The following is a 21,882-nucleotide window of genomic DNA, read 5'->3' on the forward strand; positions in this document are numbered from 1 at the left end:
TTTCTCAAAACAACACCAAGAAAGGCTCTCTTTCTTACTTTTAAATACAGTAGAAGTAAATATTTGATCACACTAATCATAAGGATACTGCTTATTTGACTCCTTTCAGATCAAGTGTATGCAATAGCTGGGCATGTGGGTACACATGGAAATAACACATCTGAGGAGTTCTTTCTTATTTCTTCCCTTTCTGATTTTGTATTTGTTAGCCATGGATGCTTTATACCATGGAGTAGCATAACACACTTGGCCTTTAGAGAATAAAAAGATCACCAGAAGTACACATTTTGATGTGTATTTCAAAGGAACACCTTCCAACTTTCTGTGTTGAGTGCATAGCAGTTTTGTTGTCTGGGACCTGTGGTTTCCATGCATTTCACAAGGTCTGCCCTTGGCAGTGTTTCCAAACAACCAGCTCTTACACAGTGTACATAAATAGCTCTGCTACCCTGCCCAAGTGCTCCCTACCTAGCTGTTTTCCATCCTTTTCACCTCACCAACTTTGAGTTTAGCTCCATTCCCTCTAACCCTGCATGCCAGTGCATTTTTATTTTTTAAAAGTAATGTTTGTTAACTTAACATATCCCCCCCAAACCTCAGGTTATTCTCTAGTGCACTGTGGTATATCAAATGCTGGTAATGACAAGGGCATGAAAACATATAATATCTTCCAATTAGGTCTCAAAGGTTATTTTTTAAAGCACAAAAGTTTTTAGAAAAAAGTGTCAGCTTCCATTGGTTATTATAACAGATGTCCCCTTGTGTCCTTGTGCTGGATCTTGCTGCATCCTTAAGTGAGAAGTCACATCAAAGTGTGATCCATTACAGCCTAATGAATAGTTTCTAATGGTTTCAGTGTCATATAGATGCTCCAGGGCATATCCAGTTAATGTGTAAGCATGTTTATCAAAGTACTGCCTGTGGGAGCTGTAATAATTTGGAGATGCTGCTGGGTGGTCCCCTGGGGTTTGATGAGGGGACATGTCTGAATGCAGGTAGTCTTTAGCTAATACCAAACTAGATTTTGATATTCGGTCAGAACTGGGACTGCTTATCCTAGACAGTGTTGTGGGGCTGTTGTCATAGTCATTTTCATGTGGGCTCATAATCTTTCCATCTCGTTGCTGGATGTGTTCACAGGGTGGAGTGTTGGCAACTGCTGGGATGCGGCAGACATCACCTGCCAGCTGCTGCTGAGGGTAGTTTGCAAAACAGATAGCATGCTTCTTCCCTGTGCCATTAATGGAGACCAGTGGATCGGGGGTTGTTTTCCGTAGCTGTAGTCTGTTTTCTTCCTCTTTTATCATTTGCTGGGTGGCTCTTATTAGAGTTTCAATTTTGCTGGGCTCATGTGGGCTGTTCTGATACTGCTCAGCACGATAACGGTCACCTGATTCACTGGCAGAGCCAGGATCAGGTGAGCTAACAACACTGTCCTCATCCCAGTGTCCTCTCCCTAGGAAAGAGAGAAAGGGGACAAGCACTGAGGTCAAAGAAGGCAAGCAATCTTAAAGAACAAGTACTCTGAACCTCATTTTGCAGACAGAAAACCAAGAAATAGGTAAGTGACTCAACAAAATCACCAGAAATGACTATGGTAGAACCCTTGCTTTTCAGTGACAGCCTCTAGTTTCCAGTAACTTTCTGCACGCAGAACAAGTAACACAGCTGAAAATACAAAAAATAAAAAAAAAAATTAAAAAAAAAAGCGATCTAAGCATGTAAACACAGACATTTAATGCCATGTGAGATGCTCTAGGGTAACCACACATCTGCATAGGTATGGCATAGACTCTACAGGAGCTCTGTATCTTCCAGAGCAGCTAGTGGCCAGGCAGGATGCCCTAGGGCATGTTGAAGTGCACTTTACAGCAATGTTCAGGCCCCCGACCCCTCACTAAATCTTTGCATCAACATCCTTGCATCAAGTCCAAGGACCGTGGTGAAAACTCAAATCTCAAGGAACTTTGTGTAGATCATTTATATGTGTCTCTTCCTAGTCCTTTCCAGAAGATAAATCATAGATAAAGCACTGTGGCATAGTTTCTGGCCCTGTAGTGACTTTACACAAGCTGCATGACAATAAACAAGCAGAAGCAGTAAAACAGGTAACCTTCCTAAGAAGCATAAGGACACCACTGCTGGCAGGTTTGCTGGAAAAATGTGATGTCCTTTCCCAATGCAGAGGTATTTGCTGTAAAAACTATAAGAACAGGAAAATATGACTATTCTTACCTCTCTTTAAATAATAAGGCCCATAGACATATCAGAGAAGGTGTTCAGCTTGCATGTAGCTGAAAGGACAGAATCAGACCTGTCAATCCTCACTAGGAAGAAACTGATTGACCCCACACATGAACAGCCAACTAAGGAGACACCATAGTAAAAGGTTTGATAAAGGATTTGCTAAGATATGTGCCCACAGGAGGGCATGTGTTGGACTTGCTTAAATTACTCAGCAATGTCTTGGCCTTAGCACATACAAAGTCCACTCTGGGGATGGTTCCCATGGGATTGGTTGATAAGAATGCTCAAAGGAAAACCATTTTCAGATTCACACAAGTAGCTCTCCTGCTATGTGGGGTCGTTAGCAGCTTCACACCATGTGCTCTGTATGTCTCACTGCATAAACAACATTTACAGTGCACCAGACTTCCCAAGGGTGACCAGAAATGCATGGACTCATAGACAACATCCAGGGCCTCCCATAGTGGTCAAACAAGTATCATTGTAAGGTGATCAGAAGCCAGAACTACCAGAAGATACACTAAAAGAACAGAAAAGGAAGAAAAGCACTCTTTACCTAAAGAAACTGCTCTGACAGCAAAGTTCACATACAATTGTCAAAAACAGTTTAATTTGTTAAACGTTTGAACTGCATAAAGCAAAATGGAAATGGCACATTTTCAAGGGAAACTCAGGTGTTCCTCTTCTGAATTGAGACTAATGTGTCAGGTTTCACCCCAAAGCTACATGCAGTCTGAAGGCCCACTGAAACAAAATGTAAGGCTTGACACAATAATAAAAAATAAAATAAAATTGCAGCACCTGGAATTACAGCAAAGCCAAGGAACAAACAAAAATCAAAATTCTATTATCCACTTGCATTGATTAACCTTAATAGAATAAATATCCATCACCATTACATTTTTATCTCTGTATGATATTCCTTTTTTAAAAAAATAACAAAATCACTAGATAAACACAAATATGAAAGAACAGAACAGTCACAAGGAAAAAGAAGGAGGTGTGTTTTAACAGGAGAAGTGCAGAACAGTATTGATCAACAAAACTAAGGGCTCCCTCTCTTTCATCATTTGTCCTCCATTTCCTAGAACTTGCTATTCTTGATCTCCAAAAGCCCTGTTCTGCAAGCCAATAGAACTGTGCCAATTTAATTATCTCTTATGAGTTCTTTAGATATAACCTATGTTTGACAGATTATTGACAGATTATTTTACTAGAAAAACATTATTTTACATCGATCCTTATAAACTTTCGCTCTGATTTTGGGGTCAGCTGCAGTCTTTCAACTCTCAGCCTATCCTTTAAACCTGAGCACCATTGTATTTTTCGAAACACATTATCAGTTTTTACCAATGCATTTTTCATCAGTTTAAGCCTCTGAATCCATGCTAATGTACTGAGGGTGCAGCAGGCTAGACATCAAGCAAAGCTTCAGGCTTGGTGCTGAAAAGATGGGGAGACTCAAATCAACTAGGAATTACAGGTGGGGATATATGTCTAAAAACTAGAGCAAATGTTAATTTGAATTGCCAATTTTGAATAAGAAGCAGCAAATCTTACTGAATCTAGTAATAAGCAGCGTATACACATAGAGACATAAAAACATAGGTTGGGTGTAGTTATCGCTAATTTTGTGCTAAGTATGTTCTATCCAATGTAGATTGATTTTAAGGTGCAAAAATAATGCTCTTCTATCAAGTGTATCATTTAATTCATATTTTTAAGACTATCCTTTAGATCTCACCATCAGGCGTTCCCACCTAAATTTCACAGATTAAAAAATATGCAGCAAATTATATTTTGCTGTATGTAAACCAGCCTGCTAACTTGAATTGGAAGTATTCCTCATTTCCATACACATGATCTCTGAGACAGGAACATGCATCTTTTCCTTTGTCTCACGTAGAGAGATGCATGTTTATGCCATGACTTTGAAACTGTCGCTTTATCTGAGACGGTGCCACTTCTGCATATCCCATTATCTCTTACCATGAATCCTGTGCACTGAAGTTATGTGGGGCATACTGTTTTCATATGCTTCTCTGCTTTCAGGGGATGACTTAGTCAGGGGCAAGGCTGACCGAGAGCCCCACCAGCCTTCCCTCCCAGGCTGTGGCGTGCCAAGGAAGTATCTGCCAGCTTCACATCTGCCTCCTTCACAGGCCTGAGTATGGAAATGTCTGTCATCACTCAGCCTGGAGTGGTCGAGTGCAAAACCATAGCAGAGAGCACTGCGGTCCGAATACTGTCTGTAGGCACAGGAGACATCATGGTGCTGGGAGCTCGGTCTGTCCGTGGGCTCCAGCAGCTGGGGAGAAGCCGTATCAGTTAGGGGGCTCCCACCCCACTGGCTTTCGTGGTCAGACTCAGATCTCTCAGTGTGAAATCCAGAATACTGCAAAACAAGAGAAGCAGTAGAGAAATTACTAGGCCTGGATGAAATCTGCAAATAACTGCACTGAAAAGTCAGATTATGCATGTGACAGGGCGTTTTCCATGAGCATGCCCACACATCTGCACCTTCTGATTAGACTCCTCATCTTTTCCTGTATAACACCCTGTAATGAGCTCACAGATGACAGGACAGACCTCGTGAAAGTCTAAAACATCCCATGTCAACCCTTAATAGCCATCTCCTTTATGATGTGTGATATTAGGATCACCAACATCAATGTTGCAATCCAATATTTTTTTAATATGTCCAGGTTTTTCTTATTGCTTTGAAAGCCAGCGCTTATGTTCAGCAATGGTGCTGCAAGGCTCCTCTGCAAAATGCTTTTAAAATAACACCACTCCCAGAGCATTCTCTCATGTCAAATTGAAACTGAATGTGTTTGCAAGTTATATTTTCAATGGTCCCATCTCTTTTCCACATTTTTCTTCCTTACCTGGGGTATCTTGGAAATTTTTTCCACCTATTGTTAAGGAAAAGAAAGCTTCCCATAGATGCTGGGACTCCCAACACTACTACAGAGTAAAGTCCCAAAGTGATAGTAGATCAGTAGAAAGCTAAAAATCACAGATCTGTTGCAATGTGGGAACAAGAAAAATCAAGCAACTATTTTCCAGAAAATGAAACTGTTAGCCAAATCAGGCAGAGGGAATTTTGGCACCCTCGCTTAAGCAAAGACCTCCCAACACAGAAGAAGTTAGCAGGCAGTTGGAAAAGTAAAATGAATAGGAGCATGAACAAATAAAAAAAAAATAAAAAAATAAAATAAAATAAAAAATAAAATAATAAAATAAAATAAAAATAAAATAAAAATTAAAAAATAGGAGTTTTGACAAAAGGGTTAAGTACAATTTCACAAATTTATAAATAACCTTGATGAATGTTTTAAATTTTTGGACACCTTCTGGAAAGAAAAAAAAAAAATGAAAAAAAAAAAAGAGAGAGAAAAAAAAGCAGCTTATCAAACCTCCTAGGATTTAGTTATCTCAGTTTTTAATCTTTTTATTTATTGGAACTGTCAAATTTCATGGAACATCTTTAAATCAATTTCACCCATGATTATGGAGTGGGATGAGACCAAAGCTGTACATGCTCACCTCTTCAGTATCGCATACTCATGTCACAAATCAATGTATTACAGCATGAGACTTTGGAATTCTCCCATTCCATCACTCACCTTCCAGATGCCCACTCTGCTTTCTTTTTAATAGGCATTAGGCCTCTCTCCTAAAAACATAAGTTTACCTTCCTTTTCATTAGATTGAGTTGCTATGAAACTCCTCATTATCAGCCAGGATCAAGGTTTTATGCACTTACCACTCAAAAGTACTGACCAGATGTTTGACTTACAGAAACTTAAACCATCTGTGCAACATCAGTACTGGAACTACTTCAGTTTTGGCATTTAATTGGGTATTTCTTCAGATTCCAGTTCATATTTGTGAATACTGTTTGTTAACAAGATAGGCTATTTAAAGGCAAGAAAGAAAGAGCTGTGGCTTTGAAGAGCTCAATTGTATTTTGTTATTAGTTGACAGAAGAATACCCGTAGGCAAAAAACCTACTGGTAGATATGGAGAAGGCCAGCAAGCTAGTACCACCATATTGATTGCAAAGTTTTAATAATGAAAGAATAAATCTGATTGTGGATGGAGGAAAGATAGTTACATAGCCATGAAAGAGCTCTTTTAAATGCCAGTAACTCATCATAATTAACAAGGAATTTTATTCAGCCATCATAATATTTCCTGACCTATGAGAAATTGAACTCTTTTATTACCCTTTCTGAACCAATGTCTTCAGACTACTTAGTCACAAAGAAATGTTTAAAAATACTGGACTGATTTTTTTGACAAAGTATATAGGTAAAATGAAGTTTAAAATAATTTAAAAAAAAAAAGTAGAAACAATTAACAAACTTTTTAATTCTTAAATTTTAGTTAAAATGTAAATTCACAACACAAAAAAAAAAAACTATTTTTGTACCTGTTTTTATTTTTAGAATTATTTTTAGCTAAAGTTTTGGATTTGGATTTGATTTTTATAAACTATATTTTTTTTAAATTTAAAAACTTAAACAGAAACATAATGTAATATATGTATAAATTTAAGTATAAAAATGTTCAAAAATGATTTGTTTTCTTATTCACAGCAAAACTAAGAATATGTACTTTTTTCATGAGGACAAAGAAAAATATTTTTGAATATTTGAATATTTTATTATAAATATTTAATTTTGTTTAAAATATATGATGTTAATAAATTCCAATGATTCTTTCAAACTGACAATTCTGAAGTTCATTTGGCTCTTATAAGTATTATTCTACCACTTCTCTGTTTCTAAGGATACATCAGGGTCCAACTTATCTTTCTTTGAGGGAAATTTCCTCATTTAACTGAAAAATTACACTTTTTTTTTTTTTTCATCTTGAACTTAACCACAAAGGATTCAATTGCACAGGCCTTTCCAAGAATGGGAAAACATTTCAAAGTGTACATGACCAGTGTGTCAGAAATGCACCATGTAATGTCATATAACCATGTAGTCAAGACCAACAATACTTCATGCATATTCTTTGTACTTGATGTAAATGATGATTATTTGAGATCTGACCCGCAGCAGCTGCTAGGCCATGGACAGAATTAAATTAACACAGTGAATTGTTTGTGGCCCACATTGTCTACCAATGTTTGATATGACTGCTTATTCTTAAGGTAGAACATAAGCAGACATAGGCCAAAAATATGTCTAATTCCCTTTAAAGCTAATCACATCTCAATTTGGCACCATCAAGCTGCCTCTACTGTTGCAATCCTACGACTGTCTCTTCTGGGAATCTGATGTTGACAGGTGGAGACTCCAAATACGGACATGCATGACAAGATGATGGGGGGAGAAATGAAAGGATGATCAAAGATACTACTTTGCTGAAATGGGAGTGGAAACACTATCTCTCAAGTCAAAATTAGGCTCCCATATGTCAAGTGATGAAAGACCATAGAAAACAGAATTTGATTTAATGAAAATTCTGGCCAATTAAAATTAGTGAAAGAGGTTTATTTAAAAAAAAAAAAATCCCAATCCTACCTCAACAGAAATGTTTTCCTTCCTGCTAATTTTTGCCTTCACATAGAATGTATTGTCTTTGTTTTTGACAAAGTTTAACCAGCAGACTGAACTTAAATATGATGAAGTTCTTCAGACAGGCAACATCTGAAATCACTTCAGGTGGTTTCTGAATCGTCTTCTAGCATAAAGAACAACAATAAATGAATTAAGTGGTCCTCCAACTGATCCTGGAGTCTGAACTAGCACCTCAAGATACTAGAAATATCTTCCAAAGTGTTAATTCAGTGTACCATTGCAGTGAGAGCACACCAGCAGGATTAGCACTGACACAGAAAGGAGCTTTTGTGCCATCAATAATGCTCCTTTTACTCCAAGAAAAACTTTAGAAAGAAATTAAGAAAGTATCAATTTCATGTCTAATAAAAGCTTGCTTTAAGGGAGCCAATAGAAGTGTATTAAGCCAGAAGACAATTGTAGTATTTCTTGGGTGATTTTCTTCTGCCTGACCTCTCATTCCTACAGGTGTCTGATTGGCTGGACCACTCATCCTGTCATACACAGCAACAGCAGCCTGCTCTACACACACTGCCAGATGTTCAAACAATAGATGTTATAGTTATCTAATTTTCTGGCAGCCTACTCAGGTTTTTATCATTAGAAACATTAAATATATAGCGAAACCCTCTCAGAGCTCTCTCTTCCATGAAAAACTTTCACTACAACAGCATTAGCAGCTTTCCTCTTGATTTGTGTCTTAACCATGAGAAAAAACATCACAGATGCAGGCAGCATTGTACTAAGAACATATGCATGCTTTTAAATCACTTTTATCTTACTTTTTACTAATGTAATCCTGAAATGTAAAATATGTTCTTTTTGCATTCACTGTTATAGGCAGAACAGATGGTGAAAGGCTTAGATTAAAGTAATACAGCATGTCCATTAAAATAACCCCCACTGCTGGTGACTCTTCACCAGATCAGGAGTTATGTTTACTATAAAAAGAGGGTTTTGCTTTGCTTTTGAATACACTGGAAGTTGCCAAAGCTTTAGGCTACAGGAAGAAATGATAAACAAAAGAAAGGCTGACTAGAATTCAGTCTGATATTTTTACTCCATTCTTTAAAATAGTAGAGGATATGTCCAAACAGAGGTGGATTGCAGAATTAATCCAGGTTATTTGTTTAAAGTAGCTATATGTTCAATTTATCTCCAGTATCAGTATTGTGGTAGATAAGTAATTATACACTACCAGAGAGGGCTATTACTCTCCAAAAATTGTGCATGCTGTAACACATACACCAAAACCTGGATCCAACAGCAACTGGATACATCCTTAGTTGTATGTATGCATTCATTATATAGATCTACATTAAGTATACACATATATTAAGTATATATAAATATATATTCTTTATACAAGAATAGGATGAGAAATGAAACAATAAAAGTTTATCCAGAATGACCATAAAAATTTTCATTAGAGGCAGACAACAGACAATTTTAAATATTTTCTTCAAACAATCATCATTAATGGGAGATTAAACTCCAAAGCAGTTTTTCAGATGATCACAATTAAAATGTTTTTCCAATCTTGTTGCTATTTCCTGTGTACAGAATAAATGAGGTCCAGGGCTAGATTTTTGGAACACAAAATAAATGAGGTCCAGGGCTAGATTTTGGGAGCCCCTCGCAATGATTAGGGGAAGACTGAAGACATCTTTTGACCAATTCACAATTTCCTTTTTCTGCATATCTCTATCAAGTTCTCTCTCCTACTTTTTCATCTTCCCTTTCAGCTCTTTTCCTCTCTGCTAGGACAGAACTAGAAGAGCACTGTTCAATGTGTTGTGGTAAATTCTAGAGTTCTGTCATGAATTTTGAGTTGCTTTTCTCTCTGCTCACCCTTTCCCTGCTTGGGACTGGTTTCACAAAACCCATGAGCCCACTGTGCTAAGGTTAGCTGGTGTTAATCAGATGCTGATAAGTGCCTCCAATTTAATGAACTCAATAAAAAAGTCTACAAGCACCATATTGCATTATGTCTGTTTTTTCATTAGGTTTGAGGACAAAAAAAAATTTAACATTGTGTTAGGTGACCAAACCTCCCACCCCTTCTGCCCTAGTGGTGAATGTTCAACTGAAATTTATTAATGTGGTTTTCTTACAGTTCACATCTCATGTAGCTATCCTAGGGGCACACAGCTGGCAAGGGAGTGGATTCTCAGTCATCACCCAATAAAGCATATAATTCCCTTTTCTCATCAAGACTGGTGAAGCAAAGTAAATACTAAGAGGAAAAAAAATAATAAAAAAATAAAAAACATAAATCTAAATTATCTTAGGTGACCTTAAATTTGAGGAATACCTTTGCTCACTGTTATTTTACTAATGAATTTCCTGCTTCCTTCCTCCACCAAAATGCAGGGTCCTTTTTATGACAAAACCCATGCTCTCTCTTTCCAGCCATGCCTTTGAGTCGCACTTTAATTCTCCACAACTGACTGGCAAATTATGTGGGCTGGAGACTAAGGGACACAGGCCATACCACCTGCTGTATGTTCTTTATAACAGCTTTTCTTAGTCTTTCAACAGTTTATTCAGTGGTTGAGAAGGATGAGAGGGATGCAAAGCCAAGCTGCCAGCGTTGCTTGTGGTGATGTGCTACAATGAACGGTATGACCATTTTTCAAGATACTGGCAACTAGCACTGTTGCTTCTTTATGAATGACGAAATCCATGACTTTACTACCAGGCAGCTGGTAATGAGGATGCAAAATGAAACTGGAGACTAAACATCCTCAGCTTTCAGACGGCAGTCCCTGATAAACCAACAGTCTCAACACTGCACAGCTAGTTGAATATTTTTTTTCTGGTGGCAGAGAGAATGAAACGGTACTGATGAAAGTTACACTTTCAGAAAGCTAATCAGATTGTGAGATTGACAGGTCTTCAGTTGGGATTGTCCTGCTAGCAAAGGAGGACTTCTGAAAGGACCATACAAAGGGAAGAAAAGAGCAATTTCAATAAATCAAAGACAGTTATCTTAAAAATATAATTTAGAATTAATTGTAGGTACCTTTCCTGATTCTTTAAAGCAGTTTTATTATAATTGGTTGCTGTAGTATATTCAAGAAGAAGGCTATTCTTTAATAACCCATAGAAACATGTTTGAACAAATCCTAAAATGACAATAGCTGTAACAATCTCTGGTAAATTTAGATTCTAAAAATTAAGCATCTGAGTTCCTATCTAGGTGATCCGTTAAATATTTCCTGTATCAAAAGCAGATGACATTCATCTGAAACTCTTATTCTTGGTACTTTTGAGGAAAGCAAGGAAATGATGTAGACACATGGGCTGAGACTGTAAACTTAAAGAAGTCAGTTTAGAACAGAGAAACTGCTATCCTCGAGGTCATTATTGGATCAATATTGACCTGGATGTTTTTAAAATGTATAGTTCCCCAACGTTACATCATGAATGCATACATGTATATCCATTGTGTAGTGGGAAAAGGGCTCTGTAAGACCTGTGTTATTTTTTAGCAGGCATAATGGTTAGTTCAACAGATTGGTTTTATTTGAGCTAAACAGATGACGATGTAAGTATGCAAATGCTGTGGCACTGTCTGCAGAAATCACTTGCATAGATGCGCTCGGCAAGCTGCAAGTTAGAGACCCAGTTGAATCTGGTCCATTCTACAAGCAGGGGCATGTTCCTAAAACACGAGGCCTTAAAATGAAATCTGGGAAATTAAAGTCTGCTGATGCCAATGGCCTACCAGAGCTTTCAAAGCTTCATACACAGAAAAGCTGCCTTGTTCCAATTCAGCTAGCCAGCTTGCTGTTTTTCCCTTCTCAAAATTCACTCCTTTGGACCAGCATTCAGTGTTGAACTGCTGTCAAACATCTGGCAACTTTCTAGATATGTTGGAATTATCAAAGAGTAAATAAGATAAACCAAGTTTTCTCAAATGGCAAAACTCACAGTCCTCACAAACCAAGTATTTCAAAAGCAACATTTTCACTTGTCCTTCTGTCTACTCCTCATTAACTCTGAGCCCTGTGCTGTTACTGTTGTTGATGATGATTTATTATGCATGCTGAAACATAACTGTTTCCAGCTTTTTAGAAACCGTTTAAAGAAACATATTCCTGTCTCAACATCTTATAACTTGTCATCCTTTATTCCCTTTGAGTAACATGTTCTTTGGACCATTCTAATTACTTGGGTAAAATAGCAGTCAAAATCAAGATACGCAAAAGGATTTAATTTTGTTTTCCAAAGACAACTACCTGTGGGTATGGTGATGTCCTTGATTTTGACTTTGTGCTCGAGAGGCGAGATTTGCTTGCCTTTCTATTATCCGTTATGGTCGGAGTTGAATTTGCGTATGAGAATGCCGGCTTGGTAGCTGTGACCTGATCCAAGGAGAGCTGTAGTCCTTTATATTCAGTATCCCTATATAAAAGGCAAAAGTGAAAAACAAACTCACTTCATATCTTAATGGGAAACATACCTTCCTTCTTAGTGGGAGGTGGAAATGAAAGATATTTTTAAGGAAAAAAAATAAAATTATCCAGGACAAGCCAGTATACCACACTAACACATTTAAGTAGTATAGCTTACTAAACAATAGCACTATTTTTAAACTGAAAAAAAAAAAATTCTTTTTGCAGCCAACTGTTATCATCCTGATCTACTTTTTTTTTTTTCAGTAATAAACTAGGATGGGAATTTCTAGGATGGAATTTCTGAGATTTTTACTACACTTCTGCATTGGTCACACAGTTAAGCAGTAAATAAGACACGTTTTCCTTGAAACTCTTAACTCTACTAGAACTTACTACATGTTTATATGTGTGTGTGTTAGTGTACATGTGAGGGTGCACATAACAGCCTGCAAATAAAGATGGTTAAATAAATTGAACATGGTTTTTAATGGGAAAAAAATTATAATTTTATATTTTTCACTAGTTACATGTTTTCAGGTAATTGGTGCAAATCTATGAATCTTTATTCTTCTGTGCATCCTTTGAGTTATTATTCCTCTGCTTGAAGAGTCTCTTACACTGAAAGAGCTTTCCAGATGAGAAAACAGCTAAATAAAAATCTTTAAATTTAAATTTAAATGGCCTGCCACACACTCACAAAATATCAGAGGTTTTCTATAAGGAGATAGATATAATGGCAGTTCATGAAGTTCATATTAGTTTCTTCAAACCTTCTAATGAATACTTAAAAGTACGGAAAACTGGCAGTATTCATGATGTCTTCCTAACCCATAACGAGGGCATATGTCTTGGACTATACCCCTCTGCACACATCTGCGCGTCTGCTGGTACCCAGGGGAATAAGAAACAAGCTCTCCAGCTTTCATGTAGTCATACGGAACCTATTCTGACAATGATTCATTTATACAGAGCAGAGCAAGAGTTTCTCCCTCACCTACCTACCTGGAAGAAAAGAGGAAGGATTCATGGGTTTTCTCTTCCTTTGTGTTAATCAGAAGAGAAGGAAAGAATAATGCTTGACTTATGGAGTCAAAGAGGCAACATATTCATTCACACATTACCTCATGCTCTGTTTGAACCTAAAGACTCATTCTCATCCTTAATGAATTATATTAACAGTAAATTATTCGCTCAACTTCAACAATGTCCTGTTTTATAATCACATGTATATTGATGTAAGCCATGACGATTTAACTTTTTTTTTCAGAAAGGAACTGCACAACAAACTGAACATATCACAGTTTAGTACACTGAAATTTCAGATAAAATCAGTGGCAGAAGGATAAACTTGGTAAATTACTGAAATAAATGACATAGGATTAATCATTGGACAACCATAGATAAACCTGCAGAATAGACAAATTAATTACTGACATTCTACACTGACATTGTTTTGCATCTGATAAATGACAAACTTGTTGGTAGAAAGGTTTAGTTTTTTTGGCAATGCAGACGATTTGTATGTATTCATGTGCATATCACACATAAAAGCGAATCACTGGCATTAGAACTGTGCTGACAGTCCATAGTGGATAGAGATTTGCTAAGCATAATTACTGTTTTGTAATGCAAATTTACTTCTTAATGAGGTCATTTCTTCAAATTTTGCCTTTAATTGAGGTAGGTCTCTGCTACAATATTTGCATTTCAAATATCCTCCCTGCAGTGGAAACATATGAATATATGTATTTCCATTGGCCTGTTCAACAGGTAAGGCTTGTCCACATATTTTGAAACCATTAATCTTTCCCATGCTTACCCTCAGAGTTTTAACCCAGACAGCTTGGCTTGACTTGCAAAAGCATCTGTCTCCATAATGGATTCATTTCAAATTATCTTCATATTACACAAAACATCAGAAACAAAGGATGTCAATTAATCTTCATATTTAACCACAACATTAGCTTGAGGCATTACCAATAGTCCTAAAAATTATCTTTCGCACTATGATATACACATTTCCAGTGACACATTGACTATAAGAAAATATGGAGGAAGGGACCTGCCATCTCAATGTCAGGTGCAGAAGGTGTTACATCCAGAAATGAAAATGGATCAAAACTGAGGAGATAAATTGTTCACAACTTTAAGCAGATGAGGACATTCTGTTTTACTTTTATAACCTACCAACTCTTTTGCCTTCCATTCTCCTGGAAAAGCCATAGCTCTGCACCCCTGCCATTACCCACTCATCTCTGGTACATGCCACCTGGTAATTGCCTGCCACTTTCTCCTATCATTAAAGTAGTCTTGAAAAAATGGAATAAACACCACCTCGGTATTCTGACCTCAGATTGTTACTCCAGCACAACTTGCCTGCTCTTAAGTCCTGTATAAGGGCTGAAATCATAGAGACTACATTGTACAACGGTTCTAAGCCATGAGAATCTAAAAAACAGATATGTCCAAAACTTTACATACTGTTATGTGTTACATTTCTAAATTCTTGGTATGTTGAGGGTGAGGAGTCACCTTCCCAGAACACCACACATTAGAGTAAGCACCAAAAGCTAGTATTTGCAGCCAATTGCTGAGGACAAGAAGTTCTTGCTGCTGAATGTGAAGTTTCTGGTTAAAAAAACACATCTGCACTCTCCTTTCAGATGAAACACCTGGACTTTTTGTATCACCAAGACATGATTCAATACCATCCCTAACCTAGCACAGCTACCCCTCAGAAGACCCAAGATAGATACCAGAACACCACTAACAACAGGCCAAGATAAATACCAGAAGTTTTTTTTTTTTTAAAAAAAAAAAAAAAAAAAAAAAAAAAGCTAAGAAAATATGGAGGAAGGGTCCTGTGTTCTCAACATCAGATGCAGGGGATGTTCCATCAAGAAATGAACGTTTGAGTATATCCATATGTACAGTAAAGCAAAGGACTAGAGGAACCAGGACTCCTAGTGGTATACAAACTACAGATGGAAATTCTGACAACTTCCTGGAGGCATCTATAAAACTTCCACCAACCATGGAACTGTAATCTCCAGGTTCCTGTTCTCGGACACCTGAATCCTCTATTACACAGTCCTAGCAGCACAGCAGTATGGCATTTCATGTTCTACATGTAATTCAAAAAAAGGTGGTGGGTATGAGGCCCTTTCTCCAAGGTCCTCACCTTCAGGATCCCACAGGGATCCATATAATCTACATCTATCTACATGAGACTGCTGAGAGAGAGAGTGATATGGCATGTGTTCAATTGCTAACAGTATGTTGCTGACAATCTACTATTTATCTCATTTTCTGATGCAACTATCATCACTATAAAACATCAGAATAACTACAGGAAATTAGCTCTTAAATGAAGAACAGATGGATCAAACTGAATCCAGACAAGACCAAAGTGATGCTTCTTTGCAAAGGGAAACACATTGAAGACCTCCACCTTTTCATGATAGGAAACAGCCATTCTTTCCACAGTTGGATGGAAATTCAAGGTCCTCTTTGACTCCTTAGCATATGCTTCCAAAAATGTATTATTTCTTCTCTATCTTGTCCCTTCCCCCCAGATGAGAATTGGGCCAGTGTGGTCAATATATCAAACACCTACAAACCGAATTACTATGCTTCACTGCAAGTGAAAAGAAATCAAAAAGTGTAAAATCCACTTGCTACAATATACTGCTCCCCATTGTCTTCTCAGATGTAACTCCCAGAAGCATTTCTACTCTGTACCTTGTTGCTGGCTCTTCCACTGCCCTACATATAACTTGATCCTGATTTTGAAAGCACTTGTTGATGTACTAGAGTTAACATCATGAAAAAATATGGGTCAATCTCTGTACCAACTGCACTTCTCTGCATTAAAGTATCTGAAAGTTGAGTACAAAGCATTCTTTACTAAAGGGACCTAGCTATATCAAGCTACATAGACAGAAATGGACAAAGGCTGAAGGAGAGAAGCATTTGGCAAAGGAAACCAATCTCTTTGCCCATGACTTGTGTGCCAGCTGGATCTGCAACACTTATGTGAAGATTCTCACAAATCAGCTTTATAAGATGCTTTCTGCCTACTATAACTGCCAAAAAGTACAATGTGAAACATGGTGGCAAGCCTCTCTAACAAAATTTTGAGGAAGAGGTAATAGCTGATTAACATGTAGACCAAAAAAAGAACAGTGAAAGAGTATCACAATACCACAGATCCCAAATTCCTGACAAACAAAAAAAAAAGCTTGCATAAATATGGCAACTGGGCCTGTAAATAGAGCTCACAATGAAACTGAAAAAGTGAGAGAGGTTTTTCTGTGTGTTTGTTTTTGTTTTTTTTTTATGTTGGAGGGCAAAAAATGAGGAAAGAGTGAGTCAGCTTTGCTAGAAATAGTGTTGGGAAGACTAGAATTAGTGACAAAGGCCCAAGAGAGATTAATACTGTAGAGAAAAGCTGGGCTTTTCTGTGGTTGTGTTTGTTGGAGTAATAGTTTGTTGGCTATTTGGGACTACCATAATCAAAATCTAAAAACTAAAATGAGTTAAGATTAGAGAGTTATGGGTACAAATAATTTTGAAGATATTAAGATTCCTGCTTAAAGGCAGTATTGGCTATGGAACAGAAGAGAACTTAAGCCCTGAAAAATGCTTTCACATAGCAAAAGCAGCTGGACAGGATGTATCCAGAGGAAGGAGTAAAATAATGACATCCATTAGTGAAGAATAAATATCCAGATTGAACCAGGAGAACCTAAGAAGTAGGACAAAGACTCAAGAATAGAGACTCAAGAATAGACATGCATAAGCAGCATGTCTATTCATAAGCAGCATAACCTTCAAAAAAAAGAAAGAAACCTTCAAAACATGAAGAAAAAATACAAAGTTTGTAGTAAAATCTGCAAAAGCCATAAGGAAAAGTACCTTTTTACCTTAATGGCACAACATGCCAGAAAGGAAGAATATGTTATACATGCAGTAATTCAGAATACACAAATAACCAGTAAAGAGACAGATATATACAGTGTATTTTCTTGTATCAAAAGACATTAAGTTTAGACTCCCTAAAGAAGATTTACAGAAATTCGGTCTTCATACACGAAGTTATGGCATTAGATTAGAAATGTCTTTCTGTTCATTCTCTCCAGCAGCAAACAAAACACCAATATACAACTGGAATCAGATCTTACTCTTATTCTCTGGTATCTTCCAATTGATAGTCTGAACAATATACAATGATCATGCTGTCACTGGAACTCATAGCAAATAAAGGATAAAAAGGCACTAAGGGACCATAAAGTCCTGCAAACACTGAATAACCTGCATCTATGTCATTCTTTAAACATATTAATGTAATTAATGAAGTATCTGTTGAATGTAAAACATTAGATGACCTTAATGCAGCAGTTCCTACATCATGAGTACAATTGAGTACATGAGTACATTCCTACATCATAAGTACATGTCTGAAGCAAAGTGGAAAGCATTGCTTATGCAAAAGAAACCAATGTGTAACTTTAATTGGTTGTATTATTATTTCTTATGAACAAATAATATATATTCAAAATTTCTTCTACTGCATAAAGTTATATATAAAAAGGGACATATTAATGCTCTCTGCAATATTTTGTTGTTGTTGTTAGAAATCAGGAACATTACTTTGGTCAGACTTTCTGCCAGTCTAACAGAATATGGAATAGAAAACATGTAATTAAACTAAAGGTGTTAACATCATTAATGTTCAGTCTATTTTGCTGAGTTGTTGCAATTCAGTGAAAATCAGCCATGAAGGTGGTAAAAGTCTGGCACTTCCTCATGCATGTCTGACCACAATACTGTAATATATCATTCTTCTACTTTTAAACAATGTCTGCAACTTTTAACATTTCCACACTCCAGCTCATGCAATGCTAACAGCGCCATTCAACAGATGAGTGAAAAGAGAACAGATTCTGGCTGTTTGTCATGTTCATGGCTTTCTAAATCAGCAGATGGTACAACAAAACAGACAATTTCCTCATCTGCTGTGTCCTCTGTTCATGTACAATGTGTCTCAGAAATGTTTACAAAGGCCTCAGTCTGCTTGTGAGACTTGTCAGGAGGACCAAACACAATCCCCTTAGCATCTTCCCAAACCAGTCACAATAAGGGTGCTTCAGTTCACTCACACAGGAAGCCCACTTTCAGAACACTAGCCTGAAGTGGGGAAAAAAAAAAAAAAAAAAAAAACAAAAAAAAAAAACAAAAAAAAAAAAAACACCACTCTTGAACTTCACTGCTTATTATGAAGCTATAGTGATGGCCAGTTGTCTGACCTCAGAGATACACCATGTCTCCATTTTTCCATCAGTAATTGGGATGATGACAGTTATCCTCCCTAAATTCTTGAGTGAAAAGCTCCATAAAATTCTAACCTACTGCTCACCAAAGGAATTGGAAAGACCCTCTAGAAATCTCTCATGTGGTTGTTTATCACTAGAGCATTTAATGGCTAAGCACTGCATCTAGTTGGAGAAGTATGAGATCTGTACATTGGATCCCTTCACTGAGTGCCAGGCACCTATTTATCCCCATAAATAGTATAAGCAACAGTAGCTGTTTACATCTTGTTGAGTCGAAGTTTACAGCTTCTCCAACCATGAGATTCATGTACATGATATCATGTTTCTGTATTTGCTCTTAAAGATAGAGCAATCCAAACCAGGAAGTTCAATTAAATGATTTGATACGTTCAGGAAAACTGAACCATGATGTTTCCTATTCAGACCATTTAACATAAATGCCTGAGGATATCTTCTAGAAGAACTACTGTCAAAGAAATTTTGTATTTTCCCTAATTGGTTTCTTGTCTCAGGGTGCAGTCATTTAACTGTCAGTTGGAGTTAAATAAAACGTCCTGGCCTCTAGATAATCATGGTGTAGCAGATATTTCAGCAGTCTAAAGGTACAGTTTTACAGTTTGTCATTCCCAACCACATGTCTAGCCATCTCTGGCTCAAAAAGAAGCCCTTTGTACACTTTGTACGCCTTTACTTACTAGATTTGCTAGATAAAAATATGCACCAAGGCTTATTATTGTCTGAATAAAATGCCTAAGATATCCGAGGCTAATTATATAAAGAGATAACAATCATCTTTAATTACATATAGCACTGACAATGAGCTTTAAATAAAATAAATAAAATATGATGACCTCGGTTTAATTCTGTAACATTCATTTATACTGGGAGTGTTTTCTTTCAAATGTGTCTAGGAGCACAACCAGCTAAAAGTCGTGTTTGGTGTATATTCAGTGCCTGTCAAGCTAAATGGAGAAATGTATATGATAGGAGTTTATAGAGGTTTTTATATGTTAGAATCTGCCTGATAATGAGAAATTGAGATTAAAGGCAATGTTTTCTTTTCTGGATAGACACAAAACAGTTAAGAACAGAGTTTAGTGCAACATTTTATCTGAAGGCATGTTTAACCTTGCAGAACTCCATGATTCACATCCAAAAGTGTCAGCCTTAAATAAATTATTATGGTAACTTCTTGGTAAATATTTGTGGTTTTCCACTACTTTAAATTCACCTGAACATTCAGATCATATTTTTTCTTCCAACTCCTTTTCAGCTATTCCATGAAAAACAATGTCATCTCAGAGCATCCACATGTACATGTACACAGGATCCATTTAGGAATTAGTGCCACACAAACATAAATTCTTACATATACATGTAAGATTGTTTCCATTTCACTGAAAGCCAGTCTGACAACAGTGCAACAGACTGCTGTTGTACCAGGTGGACTTTCCCATCTCAATCTTCTTAATATTTGTATGTGTTTAAAAAAAAAAATATCTTGGATAACTGACACCTTTAAGACATTGATCTACTAGCCAGTTGATCTGGATTAAACTCTCAACTCTACCACAGACCACTGGTGTCACATAGGACAAATCATATATCACAGGGTTTTTGAAAGCAGTTGGCAGCTCTTTGAGTTTAGTCTCAAGGCAGCCAAAGGGACTCTTAATTCCAGTAGGGTCAAATTTAGCCTAGCACTGATTGCTTCTGAGAACCCCTACTTTAATCTTCCTGAGGATAACAATATTTTCCTATGGGGAAACACTAATTTTGTGGAGCATCTTTGTCTGTTTCACCCAGTAAACTTCAGCTTTCTGTTGGAAGGAACAATCTTGCACTGTCAATGCATATGGTAGCTAATGTTAGTAAGCTAAATCTCAGCTGTAGCCCCTGGCTGCACATCTACCACACACAAGAAAGAAAAAAATATACAAGACCAATACTTGTGCCACTATTTATGAAAAGCATGTTTTTATTATTTCAGAATCTCCATATATTCAACACAAATGTTTTAACTACATTCTATACCATTTATCCCTGATTAAATCTCTTCTAAATAGTTAATCATTAATGATTTCTTTACAGTTGCTGTGCAAACAGTTCATTCATGCCTATGACATATCAAATTTCACAGACGTGTTCTTTAATTGGATTCATTTATTTCTAATCTGCTTAAACCCTCACTACTGTAATGCTTGACTAAATATACATTAAACTCACTTATTTAAACTGCTAAAATAAATTTGAGATGCATTCCATGAATAAAAATACTTGATTGAATACATGTAATACCATTGTTATTGTGTACCTAACTGAGCAGAAATTATTAGAAATAGTACCCTAGATAGCTGTATGATAGGCTTGGACAAAAGGATTTGAGACAGATTGCTGATTATTTTTTTGCAGAAAATATTTTAAAAAACAGCTTTCCAAGTCCTGAAGTTTCCCATAGCACATTAAGGCATGCTATAAGGAATGCCAAAAGGAGCTTCTCAAGACTTAAGGGTGTTAACTGTTTTCACTCTAAAATCTGGGTACTGTTTTAGAAATAAGAGCTTCATACTAGCTCTAGGCTAGGAAAATGGTTAAAACAAAAACAAAAGCAAACAAAAAAAAAAAGAAACTTTAAAGAAAATTTTACTATTCAATGTTTTGCAAGTAACAATGACTAAAAAGATGGTACAAAATTACATAAAAATAGTGTAAACTCTGATGGCCCCATTTGACAATGTCGGGGTGAGACAGCAAGGATGGTGGGCTTGGAATGGCTTTTCTATGAGCAAGAGACTCCTCAGGCTGAAAAAGAGATGACAAGGGGAACAAAAAAAAAAAAAAAATTGTAAATTATGAGTGACAGAAAAAGTATGTAGGAAATAGTTGTTCATTTTTTCCTCTAATACAAGATGTGTGGGTTACTAAAGAATAGGAAAGGTAGCAATTTCATAGTGAAAGGAGATCTTCCTTATCACATTTACTTAAACTACTCCTTGCTAAAAAATCACATGGTTTCACAAAGCAATAAGATAAATATGTGGTGGAAAAAAAATGCATTACTTTGACCCCTAATACCTTCAAAGATACCACTTCTAGGAAGTTCTTTGAACTTCTTAAGGACTGAAAGAAAGTGCTGAAGAAGCATTATTGCATGCTTGTCCTATTTTTAAACTCTTTCCAAAGTATTTGCTATGGTCACTATCAGTACGTGTCTGATCCTGTATAGCTGTTCTTATGTTACACTGGACACCACAGTAGTTCAGAAATTTCCTACTTCAGTTCCTTTAAAACAACATGCTGAAGAGTTTTCCTGACAATTTG

General features: G+C 36.7%; 1 protein-coding gene across 1 annotated transcript in view; it reads right to left on the reverse strand.

The window, feature by feature from the left end:
- Positions 1-712: 712 nt before the first annotated feature.
- The window catches only part of SIM1 (SIM bHLH transcription factor 1), a 43,670-nt gene continuing 22,500 nt past the window's right edge, over positions 713-21,882 (reverse strand). Inside the window, exons 9-11 of the mRNA XM_032185323.1 lie at positions 12,068-12,233; positions 4,237-4,642; positions 713-1,456 (exon numbers count right to left, since the gene is read on the reverse strand). Coding sequence (XP_032041214.1) covers positions 726-1,456; positions 4,237-4,642; positions 12,068-12,233 — 1,303 coding nt within the window. The 3' untranslated portion in view covers positions 713-725. The remainder of the gene's footprint in view (positions 1,457-4,236; positions 4,643-12,067; positions 12,234-21,882) is intronic.

Source organism: Aythya fuligula, chromosome 3 (assembly GCF_009819795.1).
Source record: "Aythya fuligula isolate bAytFul2 chromosome 3, bAytFul2.pri, whole genome shotgun sequence".
Taxonomy (NCBI): domain Eukaryota; kingdom Metazoa; phylum Chordata; class Aves; order Anseriformes; family Anatidae; genus Aythya; species Aythya fuligula.